Source organism: Halyomorpha halys, unplaced genomic scaffold (assembly GCF_000696795.3).
Source record: "Halyomorpha halys isolate HHAL.00 unplaced genomic scaffold, Hhal_1.1 Scaffold46.1, whole genome shotgun sequence".
Taxonomy (NCBI): domain Eukaryota; kingdom Metazoa; phylum Arthropoda; class Insecta; order Hemiptera; family Pentatomidae; genus Halyomorpha; species Halyomorpha halys.
In genome coordinates this window covers 1,197,094-1,220,884 of record NW_027109456.1, presented here as the reverse complement: position 1 = coordinate 1,220,884, position 23,791 = coordinate 1,197,094, and the positions used below count along the sequence as shown (strand labels likewise).

General features: G+C 27.8%; 3 protein-coding genes across 7 annotated transcripts in view; 2 read left to right on the top strand and 1 right to left on the bottom strand.

Annotated features, from left to right (window-relative positions):
• The first annotated feature begins 6,256 nt into the window (after nt 1–6,256).
• On the top strand, nt 6,257–11,204 carry LOC106689566 (uncharacterized). Of its 3 annotated transcripts, none has more exons than XM_014434624.3 (3): nt 6,257–6,731; nt 7,896–10,296; nt 10,937–11,204. In XM_014434624.3, exons 2-3 carry the CDS (start codon nt 7,932–7,934, stop codon nt 11,071–11,073), a joined length of 2,502 nt encoding a protein of 833 aa, XP_014290110.1. In that variant the 5' UTR covers nt 6,257–6,731; nt 7,896–7,931; the 3' UTR covers nt 11,074–11,204. The 3 variants fall into 3 exon arrangements, with proteins under 3 accessions (XP_014290110.1, XP_014290101.1, XP_014290118.1); XM_014434615.2 differs by lacking the exon at nt 6,257–6,731 and adding an exon at nt 7,170–7,498; XM_014434632.2 differs by lacking the exon at nt 6,257–6,731 and adding an exon at nt 7,445–7,586.
• A 2,841-nt stretch (nt 11,205–14,045) lies between these two features.
• The window catches only part of Det (Deterin), a 29,351-nt gene continuing 19,605 nt past the window's right edge, over nt 14,046–23,791 (bottom strand). The window contains exons 1-5 of one of the 2 annotated variants that reach the window (XM_014434503.2): nt 21,449–21,595; nt 21,265–21,339; nt 15,504–15,607; nt 15,280–15,400; nt 14,046–15,202 (exon numbers count right to left, since the gene is read on the bottom strand). In XM_014434503.2, the coding sequence (XP_014289989.1) occupies nt 15,107–15,202; nt 15,280–15,400; nt 15,504–15,607; nt 21,265–21,339; nt 21,449–21,484 (432 nt within the window). In that variant the 5' untranslated portion in view covers nt 21,485–21,595 and the 3' untranslated portion in view covers nt 14,046–15,106. Of the gene's footprint in view, nt 15,203–15,279; nt 15,401–15,503; nt 15,608–21,264; nt 21,340–21,448; nt 21,596–23,791 lie in introns of those variants that run through there. The other variant, XM_067047649.1, reaches the window with a different exon arrangement.
• Nucleotides 21,747–23,791, top strand: part of Polr2D (RNA polymerase II subunit D) — a 92,404-nt gene continuing 90,359 nt past the window's right edge. The window contains exon 1 of one of the 2 annotated variants that reach the window (XM_014434523.3): nt 21,747–21,947. In XM_014434523.3, coding sequence (XP_014290009.1) covers nt 21,890–21,947 — 58 coding nt within the window. In that variant the 5' untranslated portion in view covers nt 21,747–21,889. The remainder of the gene's footprint in view (nt 21,948–23,791) is intronic. The other variant, XM_014434515.3, reaches the window with a different exon arrangement.

Here is a 23,791-nt window from a genome sequence, read left to right as displayed (position 1 = left end):
TTCTCTGAAGTTATTTTCGCAAAATTAAAACCTCATAAAGCAGCAGGAACTGACAATATTTCTAGTGAACTAATCAAGGCATGTGGTGAAATTGGAGTTTCTAAAATACACCTTTTGGTTAAACAGCTGTGGGAAATTGGGGAGATGCCTGAGGAATGGAAGGTGTCTCTAATTATTCCTGTTCACAAAAAGGACCCGATGGCGGAATGTAATAACTATCTAGGAATTTTACTCCTTCCTGTATGTTATACAGATTTTATATTTATTCGTATTGTAGACAGAGTATAGATTAAGTTATTTTTATTTTTAATTTCTGGCTAGATTGTTTCCTTATAATTAGTTTATGTAAGTTTTTCTGAAGAGACTCTGTCCTAAAATAAAATTGATTTTCTATTCTATTCTATATAGAGGAAAATGAAAGAGTTGAATTTTTAGCCTAAGAATTATAAGACAAAATTATTCAGTTACAAAAAATACATTACACCTCACGATTTACAATCTCAAACAAATACATTGCAACAATCACAAATCAATAGAACTACAAACTAAACATGGTAACATATAGTTCCTTAAACGATTTAAAATTTTACAAAATGATACATGTTATGAAGACAGACAAATTAACAAATTCAGACATATACAGTGTGAAAATGATTGCATACTGTTTGATAGACAGAGAGTAGAAATATACAGTCTGAACATAATTGTATACTGTTAGATAGACAGAGAGAGAGTGTTGATAGACAGAGTAGAACTAATGTGCAGTAAATTATTAAGGCAAGAATAAAATTTATCGAATATCTATAAAAATGTATTTACGCAAATTCATTAAGATAAATTATCAAAAAATCACAATATAGTTAGGTAGTATCATGTTGCTGCACCAGATTTTTTTCTTTATTCTGGTTATCTTTTATTTTTTTTTATTTTCTTGTATCAATAGCGTTTCCTTTCTTGTTTTAATGCATGCTTGTCCTATTTCCATTTATTTTATTATTTTTCAAGTATTTAGTAGTATTGATATTTTCCCTTAACTTAATTCATTCTGTTATTTTCTTTTATGTCTTGTTATTATAAAATTTCAACCTATTTCTGGATTCTTATATTATTCAAAGTTAATGTAAAGTACCGCAAAATACTGTATTCCATATTATGGAACATACTGAATTTTATTAAATAAATCAAAGGTCTGCAATCAAAATTTACATGCTTGTATGAGATAAGTATTTTTCCCATTAAGTATTTTATTACCAAAAAAAAAAGAATTTCAGAAAACAATATTTGGTTTCTTTTCGCTCTTTGACTATTAATTGTAAATAATATTTCATTAAGAATTTATTAAGTTAAATAAATGAAATTAAATAGTTGAAAGCTGGGTGGGAAGAAAAGAAAAAAAAAACATAACATTTTTCCAAACATGCATTAAACTTTGAAGAAAAAATCTGATAGTTCATTTTCAACAAAAAACCTACAAACATCTAAAATTTGCACTGCAGCGAAAGGAAAAATAAAAGATGGAAATATTAATTCTTAGATCTGAAAATTAATTTTTAAATATTATGCAAAGATAAGTTATAAATTGGAAGAAGATAGTTGACCATATGAAGTTGATCGGAGGAAGATAGTCCGGGTGGCAGTCAATAAAGGTATCAAAATAGTAACAAAAACTATTTATTGTTAACAATAAATTATATTGGTTAACTATAAATAGCTTTTTGTTACAATACCTATATTGACCTATCTTCCTATCTTATATCTTATATCTTCCTCCAATATAAGTTAAAAATGTTTCATACTTTTCATTTGAAAGGTAAATAAATGAATTCACATAATTAAATGGTAATATTTCATATATATTAATATTCAAGAGCTAAAAATAATACTGAATGTTTATTTATTCATATATGAATATTAAACAATTTTGTAATCAGATATTTTTAAAAAGTTTTTCAATAAAAAATAAAGCATTCATAAAAGATTTCATCATTGAAGTAAGAAAGAATCGCATTCTTCTATGATTATTATTTCTAAATTTAAAAAGGTTTATTTACAATATACTTTTCAATTCTAATTAATTAAATTCAAATAGCTAATCTCAGTTTGAAATAAAGAGGATAAAAAACATGTTATGATAATAATATGTTTAGTTAATATACCAAGGAATTAAAGAAATAAAGAATTTATTTTAAATTAGAGAAAAATATCATTTAAAAATATTATTTATAAAAGTATTATATAAAAAGATTCAACACTCACAAAATGCGGGCAATGGGGAGAGGAGAATGTCAAAAATTCAAACCACGACGAATGGAGCAGCACAAAGATCCTTTAGAACAGGAATACCAAGTCATAAAGGAGCTAACAGCATTCTTAGCTCCCTGTTGGCGGGCTTTTCAAATCTTCATATTCAACTGACTTTTCTAGTTTGATTTTTAAATAATTCCCATATATTAACATATTCCTAATAAAATAATTTCTTTAAACAAAAACCCATCAATTTAAATATTACAATTTTTGGTATTTTATAATTAGAATTCTGTTTTCATTTATTACAATATCGCTAATCACAATCACAATAATCTCATATCTTTATATACAATTTAATATATTTTTATATTATTGTGTGTTAACTAATGATGCGATAAGTATTTTAACAAACATCAGCAGATTGAATCGATCTTTTAAAACAATAATGGGGGAGCAACAAATATCATTGCCTCCTTAAAATTTGAAATAATATATTTTTTAAGATGGGGGTCAACTCATCTGAAGTCAATCGATGCTTAAAATTCTACGTTAAATTATAATATAATAGTATAATAATTATTATTATTTTATACTTGATAATCGAAATAAAATTGATAAATTATATGCTGTTCCAGTTAACCTCACAAATTCTGATAAAATTAACATTTAATTTATCATTACTTTATTAAAATTGACATAACAAATTTATATTATCTAATTTAGATGCGTAGTCTTGCTGAAAAATCAATGTTATCAGAGGATCACGTAAAATACTACCTGCAAATTTGGGACATTAATCGGGAGTGAAGACTAGGTTGGCCTTTTTTTCGAGGGTTGAAAAGGGACAGGGCGATTTTTCGAAAGTTGAAAATTTACTTCTTCCACTTCCAAAATCTGTTTCCAATGAAAACAAAAAAGCCCCTCAAAAATATGACGGCTAGAGAGGTACCGAACATTTGCAATTAAACATTTTTGTCTGGATTTGTACCAGTACCATTCTTCCGATTTGTATTGCCCGTTGTTGCATCATAGCAAATTGTCTGAAATTAATCAGTTATTAACTCAATTCTTCACTGATTGGTAAACGGTCAAGGTTTACTCTTCTGATGTTGGAATTTCATGGACTCCCAACTGCAGACCTCAGAAAGTCACATTTATTGCCAGTCTATCAATCTTATCAGCACTTAGGAGTGCTGGGACGAATTTTCCAAATTTGAGGAATAAATTTAATTCAGTGTCTAGTTGATGTTCAGGCAAAATCTATCGAACCGTTAGCTTTATTTTAATGAAATTTTCAATGATTGTGCTAAGTTAGTACCTCGTTGATTCCATAAAAATTCAATCAGGTTTACTCCACTGCGTTTATGTATTTTCTTCGGCACAGCTATACTTCTAAAATGATTACTCTGATCTGCTCCAAATCTGAAGGAAAGTTGGGATGGTATAAAAATGAGTTCAGATTTTTCTAAATCCTGTCAACTACTGTCATTTAAGCCTGCGAAAAACTTTCTATAAGCACCCATACTTCAACAACGGCTTGTTTCGTATAGATTTTATTCCTAAAGGACTGGGTATTCATCAATCTTGAATCACCAACCAAAAAGATATTCTCTAGAAAAAAATAATTTCAAGAAAATGCGATTAAGTGTGTGTGTATTGAGGAAGCTATGTACTTGAGACTAACATTTGTTACTCGATTCAGAATTATTTATATATTTAAAATCTTAATTAAATTTTTCTTTCATTTCATCTATTTATCCTCGTATATTATTGACGACCTACCTACCTCCCTTGGCGCTGTTGGTAGATAGGCCAATACGACCTCAAATGGCCTCGAGATGAACCTGAATTCGTAGTTTTGACAGTAGGAGCTCAGATTCTAACAGGAGCTTAAACGGGCCAACTCCCAAATTCCATTACATTCTCTCTAGCAGAATATTTACAAAAAAATAAAATAGACTCAAAGTTTTTTCTTTTCTTAGTACTTCTTTTAGATAAAAATTATATCATCATATATATTCATAACTAGTTCAATTTACAAAATATATTTTCATGATATATCATTTATATGAACGGATTATTATAAACTAATCATGCATTACTATACCATTAATTCACAAAAAAAGTATTATACATACATAATTTACAAAAAAAAAAAAAAAAACCTTGATTTTTAAGAAAAAAATCTATTTAATAAAACTAGTTTAATATTTTTATTTTTTCATAATTCAGAAATGCTCAATGATTCTTTACAACAGATAATTATTGTCTCTAATCCCATTTGAAAAGGAATTCATTAAATATTGATTGTAGAGAGTTGCAAAAGCAATTTTAAATTTAATTTTTAAATGAAGTTCAATTTTTCTATTTTGTGTGTTCAATAGGTTCTTGTAATATTTGATAATTAATTACACAGTATAATGAAAATGATCCACTAATAGCACTAAGCGCTGGGCTAGTTGGGACAGTGGGATGAAATGGACAAGGTTTTTGGTTGAATTGGTGACACAAGCCAGTAACTCTTCTGTTGCCTTTTATTTCTTCATGTGGTTTGCCATATTGATTTTTTCCAGTAAAGCATGAACTTTTTTCAAATTGGCTATCAAACAAGAAACCCTTTGAAGGAAGATTCCAGCCTCTAAATTATATTCGATCTGAATCTGCACTACTTTTACTAGATATTTTTGATAATCGATCATGTTTTTATATATTTTGTATCCAAATAAACTCATTTCTTTTGTTATATTTCTATTTTATGCTTTAAACCAAATAAAATAAAACAACTGCAGAGTGAATTCAACAAGTCTTATTTTATTAAGTGTCCTCTGATATAAATAAAACTATCTTTATCCATTATAAAATATTTTTATGTATCATTAATTGAGTGTGATATCTACCCTCTTCCATTTTATAGTTTTATTTAAACCATATATATGACACATCAATATTTTGGGGGTTGCTTCATCTTTAGAGTCAGTCTACGATACAAATTTAATTTAGTTAATTCTATACAATTACACCTTTCAAAAATCTAAAGTTTATTATTAAAAATAGTTAAATGTGTCATGACATTGTAACCCTAACAACATCCATGAACAATAATTAAAACAAAAATGTTTTTACCAAATAATGCAGTTTAATAAGTTTCCTCTATTATTTAGGTACTGAAATACATTATTTCCATGGTTTCAGTAGTAAAATAAGGAGTTTTGGTATCCAAAGATGTTTTTACAGAGAAAATTTGACAGTAACATTTTGCCCCCTATTGTTTACATAATTCAATGGCATACTCTCGCTAACATGGCTATTTCAAACAAAAATATTATAATCTAAATACTTTTTTATTTGATACATAATTAATATAAAGTATAATTTTCTTTTTATAAATCGACTAATCCAAATATCGGTGCCACACTTGTGTTGTAAGTTTAACTGATTTAATTCTACTCTTTTATTGAGAAAAATTTTTTGACAAAATTTGAGGGGAAAATATGTGTAAGAGGCATAGGGAACTAAGTATAATTGGTAAATTTATATTTTTGTAAAAGAAAAATAGACTCTGAAGACATAACAGGAAAATTTGAAACATATATGTTGTGTAAAAAGAAAATTATACTTTAATAATGTTTGTAAATTATCTTCACTGAAGTATTTAGATTATTAAATTAGGACTTTCTGGTAGTGATGGAAGTAGATAATCTAAATAAAATTTACAATCGTCTAATAGCAAAATGTTAATATCATTTCTATTTTTAATAAAAAGTATAAATACAGTATTAATGTATCATTTACAGTGGTCAAAAGTGAAGTATTATTAACATTTTAAACAAATTAGTGTAATTGAAATCAAACGTTATCATCAGAATGAAAAATTTTAATAATACATGTAACATAAGCCACCTTTAAAAATGTCAACTTAATTGTTTATTGTTTTTAATATATATTCTTAGGAATATCCAAGCAAATCAAACACATGTGTTATTATACCATAATGTGCTAAATTTAAAAACAGTTTCAATTCAGCATAGAATTAAATAGTGCTAAGCCAATCTAAAGCTTTAAAATCAAAATAAACAGTATGATAAAAAAAAAAAAATTAAATTTAAAATAATAATAATTTATTAAAGATTGCATCAAGAATAAATTTAGCTGAATAGTAACGATTTTGTGGAATAAGTAAATTATCAGAAAAAGCTCTCGACAGAGAAGCCAAGGAGTAGAGCTTAAATAAAGTATGAATGAGGCATCAATAAATGAAATTAGAAAGACAGGAATATTAAGATAACGTGTCAGATGTACAAAGCATAAAACTTAGTAATCCATCAAGGTAGGGCACATATATGCCTATGAATACATAATTATTTGGTATGGCTTCAAGAACCGAATAAATAAAATGTACAGCTACATAAATCTACAATGGAAAAAAATATTCCAAGAGTTACAAAAATGGAGGTAGCTACAGAAGGCGGTGAAACATCAGCAAGGTTTTTATTATTTAATTGTTTCAATATTTAGATAATAAATTATCTTTTACTAGCATGAAAGAAGTCTTGTCCTAAAAAAGAAACAAAGATCATTGAGCTTGGTTATCAAATTATATCCAGTCTTGTATTGTACTTACTTGTAAGTTATTAATTTAAATTGTGTTCAGGTTGGGAAAATATTATCGAAAAAAATCTATCCGAAGGACATCTGCAATATCAGTAAAGTTAATTGAAAAAAATAATATTACCAACGATTTATGTTTTGTGAATTTTTTCTGTTAATGTTCCAAGAGTTATTTATTTAAAATAATTTTTAAAAAACAATAATAGATTTATTCACTCATACACTTAATAAAATTCATCAGTTATTATTTGTTTTTTATTATTTACATCAATAGATATTGTCATATGTTTTTAAATGTTAAATTTTTGTTAGAATAAAATTATAATAAATATGTTGTTCTTTAATCAAATTAAACTTGCTAATAATTTATTAATTAGCGAAATATTTTTAAATTAAAATTCCTCTTTGTTTTTATAATCGAGGATCACCAAGATGGCCATAATAAGCCCATTTTAATTTGTATTGACCATTCTTGTTGTTACATATAACTTAATGTATATAAATTCAAATTTTGTTATTTAAAATTTGAACTGAAAATTTTTACTTGATCAAGATGACTCAAAAGGAATACAAAGAAGAAATAAAAGCTGAATATAACCAAGATATTGTTGAAAAAAATGCTATACATAAAAATACGAAAAAGGTCCTAGAGCTAATTAATAAAACATAATTGATTTAAAAATAAAACTAATGTTTAAAGAAATAATAAGCTGAAAATATTTTGATTGGATGTAAGTAAAGTTTCTATTTTAATTATTGTATTAGCAATTTATTTTTATGAACATTTAAAATGATATTTTCATAATTTTTAAAATCAATCTCATCACGCAATATTAAAAATAATTTTTCAACTAACTTCTAACAAACACTTTCCTAAGTGCTGCACCCATTAAACTCCTTTGTCTCAGTTGTATTACCTCCAATCAACAAAAGATTACAAAAATTGAATAGCAACAATTTTTTTAAATAGTGTAAGACAAAATTATTACCTGAGTTCATAAATTAATTTTCTACAATTTTTTTTTCTTGGCATGTTACAGAAAGCACCAGTAGTCAAAAACAAATTTAAAAATGAAATGCATGGAGCTAATGCATGCACGGTTCCTACAACTAAAAAAGATGGAACAAGTGTTAGGACTAAAACTCCTGCTTACGACATACCTTATATTCCAAGTATGAAATCACTGCCTTGTACTTCTTTTTCAGAAGAAACTTTACAAATGAATTTAAAGAATAAGTTGTTTTGTAACTCGAACCAAAAAAGAACTTTAAAACTGATACAAAATGAAGCTGAAAATAGTAAACAAATTTCAACAGAAGATAAATTGCTTAAAATTCTAAACCACTGTAAAAATATAAAAAAGATTGCACCTGATATAGAAAATAACAACTCATTAAGAGACTATGACAATGTAGATATTATTACTGGAGATCAATTCCAGAGTGAAACGGTAATTACAGAACATACATATAACAAGAATATAATTGATTCTGTTGAATCAACACAATCCTTTGTCGACTCTAAACCAACTAACTCTCTTATTTTAGCAAGTCAACAAAGTTATTTATCAAATGAATCAGGAGAAAATGTTACCAAAACCAACTTTGTAATCCATGAACAAGATACATTTGATGGTTCATCCAACAACAATCAAAATAGTATATTGAATTTATTTGCAGACAATAAAAAAAAGTTTGGAAAACACGAATTAAATGGAGCTGATAAAAACACTTCTACTGAAAACCAACAAAATCATGAAAAGAAGGAACAAACATTTGTTTTATTTGACTGCAACAAATATCCATTAACTGATAGTCAAGGTAAAACTTTAAAAACAGCTAGTGGAAAAAATCTTGTAAAGTTTAAAAATGGAAAACCATATGATTGCTTCGGTAGAGCTGTTTTTGACCCAAGTGGCAATCCTTCATCAAGCAAGAAGTTTAAACCCTTTCTAAAAGTTACAAAAAAAAAAAAAATGATTTCAACTATACCATTATTTGATTTCAGAGGATTCTGCCTAATAGATTTTGATGGATCATCATTAACGAATGCAGATGGATACAACTTGATTCAAGTAGACAACAAAGGAAAAATATTATATGATATAAACAAGCACCCCATTTTTGATAAAAATGGCATTCCTATAACAAAACAAAATGGTCTTTGGCTTTCACCAAAAGGAAACCCAATGAGAGTGTTTGATAAAACAAAACATCCTTTGACAAATAAACATGGAGAACCTCTTCGAGATAAAAAATTACAAGAGCTATTGAAGTGTGACCAACATGGACGTCCCCTATTTGACTGTAATAATGAACCTATATTTGATGCCACAGGGACTTCTGCAACAGAATCAAAGTTTAATCCCACAAGAGAACCTTTAAAAAGTGATATAATATTAACTGTTATGTTAGAAAACAAACCAGCACAATTGTTTAATAGAAAAGGTTGGCCATTGACAGAAAAAAATGGTGAAGTCATGCATGATTCAAATGGGCATTGCCTTTTGATGCTTAAAAAAGTAAACCCAAATGAAATAACAGATTATGATCAATTGCTTTTTAGACTAAATGACCCAGTCCCTTTAACTGAGATAAGTCTTTACTTGCCAGAAACTAAATTAACAAGAGAAGATGAAATTAAATCTAACAATAAAAATTTGAAAAAAAAGAAAATCGTTTTAGATCTCGTAGGTCATCCACTAAGTGACAGATTTAAGGGAAATGTATTAGATAAAAATGGAAGGAAAATATTTTTAAATATTAAAACCTACTTTATGGACATCAGTAATGGTCCAAGTTCTACTAATGTTTATATATCGGAAGAAACACAAACACTAGATTCATCTAAGGCAAAAAAGTCACAGCTTAAACTAGACAGTATTTCATTTTCCGCAGATGTAATCAGTTTTCAGACAGAGACAGATCTGTTTGGAAGGCCACTACATGATTCATTTAATCATCCTCTTTTTGACAAATATGGAAGGCCAATGTACGACTTGTTCGGTAGATCTATTTATAATTCAAAGGGACAACCAGTAGCAACAGCTGATGCAATAAGATTAGATAATGGTTTAGATGAAGCACCAGGAATTAAAATTGGTTTTAACACTTCACTTCTGATTCCTCAAGATCCCAATAATCTTCCAAAACTTACAGATTTAAATGGAGGGCCACTTTTTGATTCCTTGGGATTTCCTTTATATAACAAAAAAGGAAAACCATTGATAGATGCCTATGGTAGACCATTGTATGATGAAAATGGATTACCACAGTGTGATCAAGAAGGGAGACCGATGTCTAAGTTGGTAAAACAAAGAAATGTTTGTATTTTATCAGTTGAAGACAAAATTGAAACACTTCAATCGTCCCCCCTCAGGACTTCAGTGAAGAAAGCTTCCACCCGTGATCGAGTATTAACTCATAATAAAACTACTCGTGGTTAGTTTCCTATAAAAATAATAAAATTGATGATTAACAAGAAAAAATAATTAAGTACTCATTACCCAAGCTCAAACCTGAGATAAATTCAAACAAAGAAATAATCATCAAATCATTTTCATACAGGATAACCATTTCCTAGGGAAGTAAAGAGTATATAATAAGGAATTTTTTCAACAACTCCACAAAAATTTGGCTTTGTGATATTTTCAATGAAAATTTTTCGTTTGTATTCACTAATATGAAATAAAATAGTTATCAAAACTATTGATAAATTAGAATGTTCCACATTTAACTTCCTATGACATTGAATTCTTAATTTACATTTCATCCCAATGAACTTGAAATGTTTTTCTATTTGGCTAATTGTAAATAGTACCAAACGACATGGATAGCTTCAATAAGAAATTTATTAGATGAAAAATGAATATCAATTATAAAACAAAGACGGTTATACCTAAACTTGGAATTGGTAATATACAATTTGTTTGTTTCCTAATATTTTCTGTCATTTGAATTAAACTATATTCAAATAAATTAAAGAAATAAAAAATAACTAAACATAAAACTAGGTTTTCTTATTCTTAAAATATTTTTATTTTCTTGAAAAATATTTAATAAAATAATATTAATGTTTCAGAAGCAGCTGAAATGCACCAAAACGATGATCTTGATACATCTCAACTGATGAAGAGTCTTATAGTTCGAATCAGAGTAACTACATTTATTGATGGGAAAAAGCAATTTGAAATCTTAGAATCAGTACCTTCCCCGTAAACCTCCTCGCATTATATACTCGAAGCGAAAAGAAAATTAACCTGAATAACGTACTAATAAGAATGGAAAAATACGTTTATAACTAAACATCATTTAGGAAATAAATAGTAAAAGATATTTTTAAAAAATGATTGAGTGACCTTTTGATGATCAAAAACATATGATTGAGTGAGTTCAAACCCATTCGTATAATAAATTAAGACCATTTTGATCAATACAGCTTTAGTAGATGATGTTCATTGAGAAATAAAAACAAAAAATTAACTAGAAAAGGATTTCAAACTAAAAAAAATTGAGGCTTGATAGTCAAAATTAGCATAACATACAGATTTCCAAATTTTTATGAAGTAATTAAATGAAAACAATTTTTGGTACTATTCAATACTATGTGGAAATAGATACGGAACGGAACTTCCTAAAACTTGCCTAAATCTGAAATCTATTTTTAAATAAAAATTTATGTATAAGAAAAGGTGGATCTAATATGATAGACAATTTTTGAAATATAAAATAAACACTTTTTTTTACATCACTAATTATTTGCAAAAACTCAACAGTAGGAAAATAATTTTTTATTTTTATTTTATAAATTAATTAAGTTGCTAAAGCATAACATTAAAAGAAAGTATTTTTTAGACTAGCACTATATATGTTATAAAACTTATAATTTATTTTAATAATTATAATCAGAAAAATAATTAAATCAGTCAATAAATGTTGGGTGACTAATTTTGAAAAAAAACCTTAGTAATCAAACTAGAAAAAAAATTAACTCTTGAAATCTGAGGTTTATATATAATCCAAAAAGTGAATAAAAAAATACCCTGTCTGCAGCTTTTCATTACTAAGACTTTATTTGTAAGATTTTTATACATGAACTTTTTACTGTGCACAAATAAAATTAATACAACAGAGCTTAAAATCATACATAATAAAAATAGGTAAAACCATTTATTTGGTGCAGGTGATTCAGAAGTAGTTTAGAAATCTTAGTTCATTCTTTTAATCCATTTATTCAACTTTAATTACTAACAAAATATTCCATAATGTGTATTGGGTTACCCAAGTAATCAGGGTAAAGGATTGAGTACTTTTTCTAGGCAAATCATTGTGCTAAGAGGTGATTTGGTCAGGATCATGTTTTTCAGTCAGTTAAGATTAACTACTTTAAATTAAGTGGGTATAAATATACGCACAGTCTGGCTGTGTGAGCCACAGGGTAAATCCATGACTGATATAACAGAATGGTCATCTACCATAACTAGAAGATAGAAACACAGTCTGAGCCTGTTTGTAGCCAAGGGAGTTAAGGCATCACCTTAGCGATCTCACAACTCCAGTGGCACCAGTTGAATTTATTTTCTGGTGACCCCACAGAATGAAACAAAAATAGTTTATAACTATTTTTGTTACTCTTTTGACCGCAACCCTGATCATCTAATTATATATCAATTTTGATGGTCAACTATATATACATATATAAAATATACTTATATCGCTGAAACATTAAAACTTATCAATAAAAGTAACTGGGGAGTATATTTTTAAGGAACTAACAAACCATAGAACAAATTAGATAATACATACTGACAAGAAAGGTAATGACAACCTTTAACACCATATAAATCTTAATTCGGCATTCTTAAATAACAATTACTTTTCCGAATTGAAATTATTTTTAAGTATGAACACTCATAGCAGAATAAAACTTTGGATAATTGTTAACAAAAATACTTTTAGGATGATTGGATTATGAAATTTTAGTCAAAAGAATAATAAACCAATAACTAATTTTAATAATTACCTATATTTTTATTTTTTATAAAAAATTGACATAACTGTCTAATCAACCCAAAAAATAAAGCAGATAATGTAATCCTTTAGAAGTATATAAGTTTAATAATTTAGTTGATAGACAAAATAGGAAAAGAATTCCTCTATATAGATAAAAATCTTTAACTTACTTTGAACTGAAATGAACTCATTATATTAAAATAACTGTAATAGAAAAAACAGAATCAGCGATATTCACTCAATAGTAATAAATTATAAACCTATGGAGCTGATTTGTTCAAAAGAAAGTATTCCAACTTATTGATTTCAAGTCAGTTAATCTCAAAGTAGAATACATCCGAACAGAAGTGAAATTTTGTAATTGTAGCATGGAGAGGATTCATGCCTTTACTGAGCAATCTGAAGTTTATGTTAAAGATGCTTCCAATTATAATCCTGAAAAGACGTTTTGATCTGCTTGTGCATCAATATAAAAACTATCAGGGCATTTGATGCCCATATTATCAATCATAAAATAATTAAATTCCTCTCAAACTAACATCAAATAACTTATATGTGTATTGTGGTATTTATATAGAACCATTTTCCATTATATCTACTTTTTGTTTTGTTCTAAAATAAATCCAGCTCAATGTTGAGTTCCTTCAAATGTTTCAAAAGTTAGAAGGAGCATCCATTCGCCTTCATCATGCCATCAATGACATGAATCAAACCATGAAAAATAATAAACCCTTTGCTAAGTGCCTGTTAATAGTGTTACCTCTCCACTAATTTTTAAACCCACATATTTCTTCTTAAATTAAATTTTTCTTTATATGTTTATCAAATTCTCATCTGTAACAATATTTGCAACCAAAGAAAGTCGGATGAATATAATGACATGGCAGAAGAGTATGTCCAATACTTCTCCTGAAAAAATTAAAATTTGAAGTTAAGTTAGCATCCTCTTTCAGCTCCTTAGCCAACTTTCTGGGTGCCTTATTGCCAAAAGTTTTTGAATCAATGGATTTAAGTGTACAGAGTACAGGTTACTTTTTTAGGGGAATGAGAAGCTTTTTGCAACATAAGTTCATGTCAATCCGATCAGGTAAGTTTGAAGATAGTACGTCTTGCTATTATTATTTAAATATAAAAACAACTTATTTGGGTTTTAAAAATTAAATAATTAAACATAAAAGTTAAAATAAATGTACTTTTATTAGTGATAATAGTAATATAAGTAATTATACAGCTTTTGGTATCAGAAACTCCTTCAACAGGTTCATCACCGTCTACCCACCTTAGTTCAAATCTTTCCTATCACTTTCTTCCTAATTTCAGTCTTACAAAAAAGTAGTTATAAGAAAAATCCTAATGAGATTCCCCATCATACATAAAATTAATATAAATGGATGAAAATGTATTAACAATAGTAAAGAAATTTTGATTGCTGATAATAACAAGTTACAAATTTCATCAACAAGTGTTTTGGGGGCTTTCTACCTAATTTGTTTAAGAAATCAATTCAAACAGTATTTGCACATTTGATTATAATATAGATTGAAAAATTACAAATTGATATCCAAGTTTCAAAGAAGTGGACAGCAAAAATAAAAAAGTATTACAAATATAAGCAATTGGTAATAAAAACTAAACAGCCATTAAACCACTAACAGAGACTTTTAAATAATGGTCTGATAAACAATTTCAAGTCAAATGTTTCACTCGAACAGGGCCAATACATAAGCACTTCATAGTGTGCATCAAATATTCTTTTAAGATAAATATTCTTTTAACCGCTGCTAAGTTTGAAGAATACTTCATTGGTTTCTTATTTTCAATGACAGTATTTTAGATATTATATAAGTATTAAATGTGTGTAATTCCATTGAGTCAACATTTTAATATACAAATATATAACATATATAAATGGATAAAAAACTTAATATTCATAAAAATAAAAAAAATAATTATAGTTATTGGCAACTGAACCAATAAATACTAAGAGATCAATAACATAATATTTACTTCACACTTAAAATCTTTAACATAACATAACTTTCAAGAAGCTGTAATAATATTAAATTGATTACTTAAAACTTAATCTATACATATCATGCAACATAAAAGTACTAAATTAAAAAAAAGTTCATAAATTTTTTTATTATAATCTTTCTGGAAAAAAAAAATTCATGCTATTCAATGAAAGCAATGAATTTATTTATCTTTGAAATATTGTCCCATTACAATGAAAATTATTTCACTTCCGTTTTTTGTACCGCCTCTTGACTGTGCCTTTTAATGATTTCTTTATCATTTCTTGGACGTTGTCTCCTAGATGATCAATTTCAAGTTCCTGAAAAATAATTAGATGTAAATAAAAAACAAACACAATCACAATTTTAGTAAAAATATAATCAAATTAACACAAACCCATGCTCTTTTTTGTCTAGCCAGTTCTAATTTCAAAAGTTGAGCAAATGTGATAGTATCTGGTGCTTCATCAAACATCTTTACAAATCCACAGTATGGTGCATGTTTTTTATGCTCAGTACTGAAAAAAAAAAAAAAATGAAACATGCAACAAATTAAATTAATACTTCAAAGAAAATAGATTGCTATTTGAAGAAATTAGAAGAAAGGCACTTGATTCTTACAAAGGATCATCGTTTTTCTCCCATCCTTCTAATTCTTTGAAACAAAAGTAACACGTAACAGCTTGTTGATCTGATTTAGTGACATGAAAACCAGCCTTTGCCATCTGTGAAAAAGATATATATTTTTTTAATGATCAGTACAGCAAAACAGACTATCTTAAATAAGAGTTGATATACAAATAATAAAAAATTATTCCTAAAGTTCTCGAATTACAAAGAAAACAATTTTAAGTTCATGAGAGAAAAGTAATGAAGTGTAGTACCATTTCAGAGATACAACACCTGTGTAAAGGAGATACAAATTTTACAGGCACGAGATATATAGTTTTTCCAATGGGATTACAAGTATTGTAAGTTACAAGTAAGGTAAATAATAAGAATATGTTTCACTGAATACTATCTTAAAAACTAAATTTTAACCTAGATTCATTTCTCAATGAAAAATAAACTAGTTTTACTGACTACTTTTTTTCCTTCATAGTTGTCTGCTTGATCAATAATTATTTTTGCCTCAGAGATTTTTCCTTATCTCTACACAGTTAAAATTTAAAAAGAAATCTTTCTATTTCTGGTGCCTTTCATCTTTTGAACCTACCAACAGTAGTTAGTATGCATAGGACTGACTGCAGGCATCACAATATTATGTCAAAGTGAATTTATAAGGAGAAGAGGTTTTAGATAAGGGGAAAAAAAATTGGTGACCTAATGGGTATGATGAAGATTGTAATAAGGCCACCCTGGATAAAATCAAAGCCTTCCAGCACATGATATGCAGAAAAGGAACCAGATACCAAGGAGAGGAATAAAGAAAAAAAAAATGAGGAAAAAGATATATGAGAAAAATATGAATAAGTATGGAAGAAAAAGAAGGTAGAAAATTTAAACTGAAGGAGCAAAAGGAATACAAGAAATTTCCACAAAAACATAAATTTAGGAAAGCATATAGGCCAATGGTAGACCAAATTAGCAGCAGAGATGGTGTTTTGATGTCAGATAAAGCTGTTAAAGATGAGAAAATCACTATCAGGCTAATTTCAGCAAGAAGATGTCGATGACTAAAAATATGAAAAACAAGTTGACAATGAATAGAGCTCCAGATGAATACGATATATTCGACACCATCATGCAACTAAAGAATAACAAAGCTCCCGTGATTGATAGTCTGCAGACTGAACTCCTTAGACACGGTGGATACTCCTTTGGAAAAATTTAAAGATTCAAGTACATGAGATCAGTAGTTATTACGAATAATGAAAAAAACCAGGAGGTGAGACTTGTTGCCACAATTAGATATCAGCATGGTCTCCTGAAGCATATGAAAAGTTAGTCACTATCAAAATCTATAAAACTGCTCCTATACAAAGTACTTATACAATCAGTTCTAACATAAGGGTTTGCAGCATGGATGACAACAAAGGCCACCAGCATAAAGAAATTACTAGTTTTCGAAAGAAAGGTACTTTGAAAGATATATACCCCAGTCAAGGAGACAATGAATGGAGAATCAGGAATAACTGGCCAACTTATAAAAGGAGTTGGATGTGAATAAAGCATATCAGGATAGCAAAACTCAGATGAGCAGACCATGTTGTACAGATGGACAAGACCTCAACTCAAAAGAAGTTGCTCAGCATGAAACCTGATGAAAAAAGGAAAGTAGGAAAACTGAAGCTGAGGTGGATAGATGAATGTGACATAGTGTCTACCAATTTCGGCAATTGAAATTTCTAACTTTTTTTGAAAATTCGTGACATGCTACAAATTTTACCTGACATATACAGGGTATATAGTCTGTCAGTTGGATTTCTTGGCTTTTCTCTACCTTAAGTAAAATTATCTATCCTTCCCTCCCTCAAATACAAAGTAAAAAAACTTAAATACAAACAAAATCATATCAATATTTATAAATAGATTGAATATAATGAAGACTAGTAACAAAGTTTATCTATTGTAATATTATATACTCAAGTCTTTTATAATAAAAAAAAAAATTGCAATATATACATGTGTGTATTTCAGAAAAGTGTTGATAAAGTTCTAGCTAGGAACAACGTTTCTAAAAACTACATAATTTTGATATATATATTCATTCACTCTCTTTATATACAGTGTTTCACTATACATATTCACCCTTCCCACCCAGCAAAATGTTTCAAATATTGATTTGATTTCGACTGAGGCTATTTCTCCAGGAGTCATTTCTTAAGATTTTATAAATACAGAAGTGTTGCTGATCTAAGTACACATAAGTAGATTTTCAAGTTTTTATTTATCCATGGATATAGTGGATTTCTTGACCATAGAAAAAAATATTCCAAAAACATCTTAGGTGCTCTAAAAATGTTTAAATAACGTGCCTACAAATTGTAATGTACATCTAGAAAAATTTATTTTAAACTTAAGATCTTTTCTTTCTTAATAGAGTTTTAGTGCTCAAATAATTTATAGATCATTTAAAACATAAATACTTACTTAAAATATTTGAAAAAGTTATTCTTGATCAAATAATTATAAACTAGAATGAGTTATAAATATATTCAACTAATTCAGATATATGCATAACAAAATATTTTACTGAAAAGTTAATTATCAGACAATTTACATTAGACTAGTTGACAATATAATAATTTTAAAATGAGAAATTATTATTTCTTATGATTTATCAAATTAGATTCTCATAAGTATGTTGTACTATTTTTTTTATTGTTGTCAAGGACCTTGAAATGATCTAATATTTATGTACTGTAAAAGTATATGCCAAAAACAGTCTATTCTATTTTTAATGTAGTTGCCATTGTTATTAGTTGGTGCCAGGAATGATAATATGATCATTCATTTACATGAATATTTTCTTTGATTTAGGCTTAACCAATAGAACATTCACATCAAACCAGAAGAAATATTGGGTCTGTCAACATCTAAAAGAATGGCTATGATCAATGTAAGTTTCTTGGAAACAATTTACAACCAAGATGAATACAGATGCACTTGAGAAATATAAAACACACATGTCTCATTGAATCAGGATGGACCTATTACATCTTAATCTAAAAAATCTAAAACAAAATTTCAACAAAAGAAACCAGGGAATCACAAAACTAATGAACATATCTAACATATTCCTGGACATATCTAACATATTCCCTAACATATCAATATATATATATATATATATATATATATATATAGTATGAGCTGTTTAGAGTAAAAGCTGTATAAATTCTGTTCCCAACTAAATTAATATTTAATTAATGACTCATTTCATAAATCACAAATGCTTTTTGTGAATTACTAGTTTTAAAATGAAAAGCTGTTATACCTCACTAAAAACTTCCAGTTTTTCAAGTTCCACTAAATTTTTTCATATCTCCAAACTCTAGGTTTGACATATATTTCTTACATAAAATACAAATGGACTGGATCAAAGGTCCATATAAACATATATTACATACAACCAGGATGGTTTATAAAATTATAATATAAACTCCCTCCTTTTTTTTAAACACAATTGAATCTATTAAAATTTAAAATTAATATCATTGGCAAAAGTTAAAAAAAATTGATTTAATATTTATTTCATATAATCTTAATTTTAAGTAAGCTTCAGGCACAATGAACATATATTTCAGTGAATAAGGATTAGCTAAACACATTTGGTAACTCCTGAAATGTTGGAATTTTAGTTACACGGTTTCATTCTTTTTCTAACAATATATATATACATATTTTTTTAAATATTTGAAATGAGATCATTTATACTAACTCCTATCAAAACTCAAATCTAAAGGGTCAACCTTAACACAGTCCTCTCACCTAAGATGTAGTAGTCTAATGCTTGTACTTATTTATTTATTAATAAAGTGCTAACTTTAAACATATGTTAATTAAGGAGTTGGTTCGGGTTACAATCAAGAAAACAACAAAAAAATATTTCTATCTATTTATCAAGAACCAAAATTTCAAATCCAAATTGGAGCTCTTCTTATATTCTCAATAGCTGTAGGTAAACATATTACACTTACATCAATCGTAACAGTCCTGATTAAGAATTGCAATGTTGGCCAAAACTTTGGGTCTTAATAAATAGTTGAAACCATTTTTTAATGTTGTTTTCTTGAACAGAAGGTGGCCCATCTCCAGCACAATTATTCATTTTAAACATTTTTTTTTTATTTTAATTTTTAAAACATCAATGAATGCTAATGAAAAGATTCAATAAGATGTTTTTTTAATGCAACAATTTTAATTTGTATGATGTTTTTGTAAAAAAATTGTAAATTTTTTTCATGCTTTTGTTATTCATATTTCAAGTCCTTAGTTGAAGTGCAATAGTTTCTTTGTTTTTTTAATACTTTCGGGACAGTTTTTGTATTTTGAGCAACAAAATCTTAAAAATTCTAGATGAAATACATTTTCTATTATAAATAAAAACTGCTGTGATGATGAATCGAATCATATTTTAGATTAATTAATACTCATTTTAGCTGAGAATTTAAGGAAAGAAATTATTATATATCATACAAAATAAAGTGAAATATAGTTGTTTTAAAATAAGACCTCAGCAAGAAGACAACCAGATGCTACAAAAACAAATAAAAAGTTTATTTAAATACAAAAGTCAGGTTTAACTTGGATTAGTCCTACAATATAATGGACTTTGCCTATAACTCTACCATAAAAAAATTTGTTCTTTAAAACATTTTGATTTTCTAAAAACTTGCGATTGAGAGGTCACAAACAACCATAAAGGGCACCCTGATAGCCCTGCAAAGAGCTGGACCAAGGGTTGGCTAGTAATTGAAAATAAACCAACTTTATGCAGGCAAATTCTAAAGTTAAAGATTCCAGAGGAAGCATAAGTGAAAATTAGATGCTTTGTCATTGAAAGAGTCTGAAAGTTTATATACCTTGACAAACAGGTGAACATAAATAATGACTTAATGCAGCAATCCAGAATGTTACTATGACTATAAATAGCGCCTATTTTTTGGGCATCTTGATTTAAGAATATTTGACTCAGTACTAAATACTACTAGGAATTGCGAATGAAAACAAATCATATGCTGCAAGAATTGTACTGAAATGCTGGGGGGATAATAAGAACTGACATATTCATTGGATGCCTGAGGAGCTTATTGAAGCCAAGACTTAGAAGGACTGATGGAGAGGAAACTGTCCTAGGTGTCCAATAATGGAAGAAAGCTTCCAAGAGATTACTGGTGGTTGGTTTTATGGGAGACTTTGACTCTACATAGATTGTAGTACCACAAAAGAACTTTTAGTATCCCTGAAGTTACATAAAAAATGGTAGAGGAGTAAAGAGGGAATGGTTTCACGAAATTATCTTGTTTTCCACAATACAACTCTTTTATGTTCCAGAGTTCTGTCGATTCTTTGGTATCGAAACACCTAAGAAACTGGACTATGAAAAAAAAATGATGTCATGAATGTTAAGAAATACATTCACTGAAGATAATATTATTGTTATAATATATTAAGATTGTAATAATCATAACATCACTTGTCACTTATACATTTAATTTTATAAAAAAACTTTAAACATGGCAACTAAGAGCTTTGATATTTTAGCAAAATATCTTACTAGCACATATCATATAAATTTTTGATGACTTATAAAGTAACTTTCAGGAATTTTCAAGAGTCTAGCTTCTAGTCATTGTGAAGAAATGCTAATTAATGTAATCGAGAACTACATATTTAGTTAAATATTTATTATTCAGAAATAAAAACACTAAATTACCTCTTTAGCTGTACATTTTCCATTCTTATATGGCCATTCAAGAAATGTTTTTTCCCTGCATTCTGCTAAAGCCAACTGAAATCAACAGCAATAATAAAAATTGGAATAAGTAATGAAAATTGCTGACTTTACAAGACCTTCATTAATAAAAGATAAACAAACTGTTCATATTAAATAAACATACATTTGAAAAACCCTCAGACACATTGGACCTAGACATGTTTAATATGTTTACTCCAATGTGACAACGGTTGTTTTCAAATAGATGTATCAATGCTCACTATATCGAGGCGGGAGAGAGCATGGCAATTATGAAGGTACAAGAAGTTTTAAAAAATCCTGAATTTATAAAATGTTATTAAAATATATTAGATTAAATTATTTAATATTCTTGATTTTTTCCCAATCTAATTAGTTTTAAAATATTAGCAGCAATACAGTTGACCGTCCTCTGTATCACCAAAAGGACTGTATCAAAACTGGAAGGTTAGGTTAATATATTACCCGGTTGGTCATTTCGTACTTGACCCCAGTGGTGTGTGAATTATTTCTATTTGGTTGGATTTGAATCTTGAGTTATTCTTCAGATTATTTATTCTTAGATGTAAGTTATTGGATATTAATTATGAGCTTAACAAATGAGATTGTTGACGAAGACGCTGCAGATCTTCAGTTCCCTAAAGGTGAGGAATTTATTTTTTAAAATATTCGTTATCTTTCAATTATCATTTTCCTTTATAGTATAAAATATCAGCAGAATAATGATTATTTTATTTCATTCTATCATCCTTGGCCCACAGAACAAGCAAAAGTATGTTTTTGTTTTTAAGTTTGCATTCAACTTCTTTACTTGTTAACTGGTTAATTTATTGTAGAGTACAATTATTATGGCTTGGCCTATTTCATAGGACACTGAAAAACAATAATCCTTTACAAAACTACTGTTTTCATTTTTTATATTATTTGTTTTGTTATTTAATGGATTATTTGTATTATTCCTTCATTTCTGTTAGTTTACATGTTATAGTTATTTGCATTACGGCTTGAACGTTCAATGTCATTCCAACAGTCAGCTCAGCTATTTCGTTCATGCTGTTAGCCGCAGATTAGCAATGGATGCTACTTTCGGATTATTAAACTTTCCAAAAGTAAGTACTTTGCTAATCAAACTAAAGTGAAATTCTATAAAACACTAATATGCCCAGTCATTGGCCCAAATATGATACTCATTTTTGAGAAAATACTGTGAAGAGTCTTAACCCTATCAAAGAAGGTAATACTTTGTGAAGAAGAAAAAATTACATGTTCAAGGACACAAATATGGAAAGATTTTTAATGGTCGATGGGCTGAGATGGGGAGGGCATTTCGATAGAAAGGTTGACAGTGAAATCCCAGTTAAATTGGCTATGCTAATCCTTCATTGACCAAGTAGAGTAGATGGCTTGATAGTATCTGCACAGATGTAAGAAATTTACTAAATAAATATGTAGATTATTCACATGATATTGAGAGATTGGTGTTTCTTTATTCTCTTTGATAGGTGTAAAGATGCTGAACTGCACTTATTCATGAATCTTCTTTAAAGAGAAAATGATACTCAAGCTACAGTTTGTGTATTCTTGTTTACCTGATTTCTAATGGCTCTTAGAATACAATGTAAATACCTGCTACCTATCTCCTTGTATTGACTAATCCTTCACTAGCTGCTATGTCTGTTATTATTAATTATTTTTTATTTTTGGTTCAACTCCTTATCAAAACTTCTTATTTTTTCTTGTGCTTTCTCTTAATTTTTCACTGTACAATTGATGTTAACTCATATCATTAAGATAATATCTTGCTATTTATGTTTTACTGCTTATTATGTTGGATTGTATGACTTCTATATTTATTCTTTGTTAATTTGCATATATATTGTTTATTTATTTAATGCAATATATATTTCATATCTTATTCTTTCACTTATTTCTTATAATTTTTATTTATTTGTATTTTCATGTTTTATTCTTTCAATTTTTAATACTTTATTGGCCCATATAAATATATCCCTTTGCTTGGCCTAGATGAAGACCTATTATTTAGTAGCCGAAACGTTGGGACATAATAAAAATTAGTTTCCCTTGTCTGTGCTTTATTCTCTGACTGTATCCTTCAAATGACTTCTCCTTAAATTGGTTCTATTTATTATGATCCTGTATTACCTGGTGGTTAGGGCAATATTGGGAATAGTAATGAAACACCCTGTGAAATCATAATTGTATATATTAACTCAATATTCAACGTATTGTTTCCATCATAATAGTTGATAATGTCATTGAAAATTTTTTAATTGTTTAACATTGCCTCTGTTTATTGTTAATAGTTAAATATTTTTGTTAGTATTAAATTTAACTTTGAACTATTTGAATCTAAAGATTTTTTGTAGTACATCAATAACTCATTATGTCTTATTAAAAAATAATTTTTGAATTAGTCTTCCAGACAAAAGTATATACCATTATATGTATGTATATGTATATGTATATG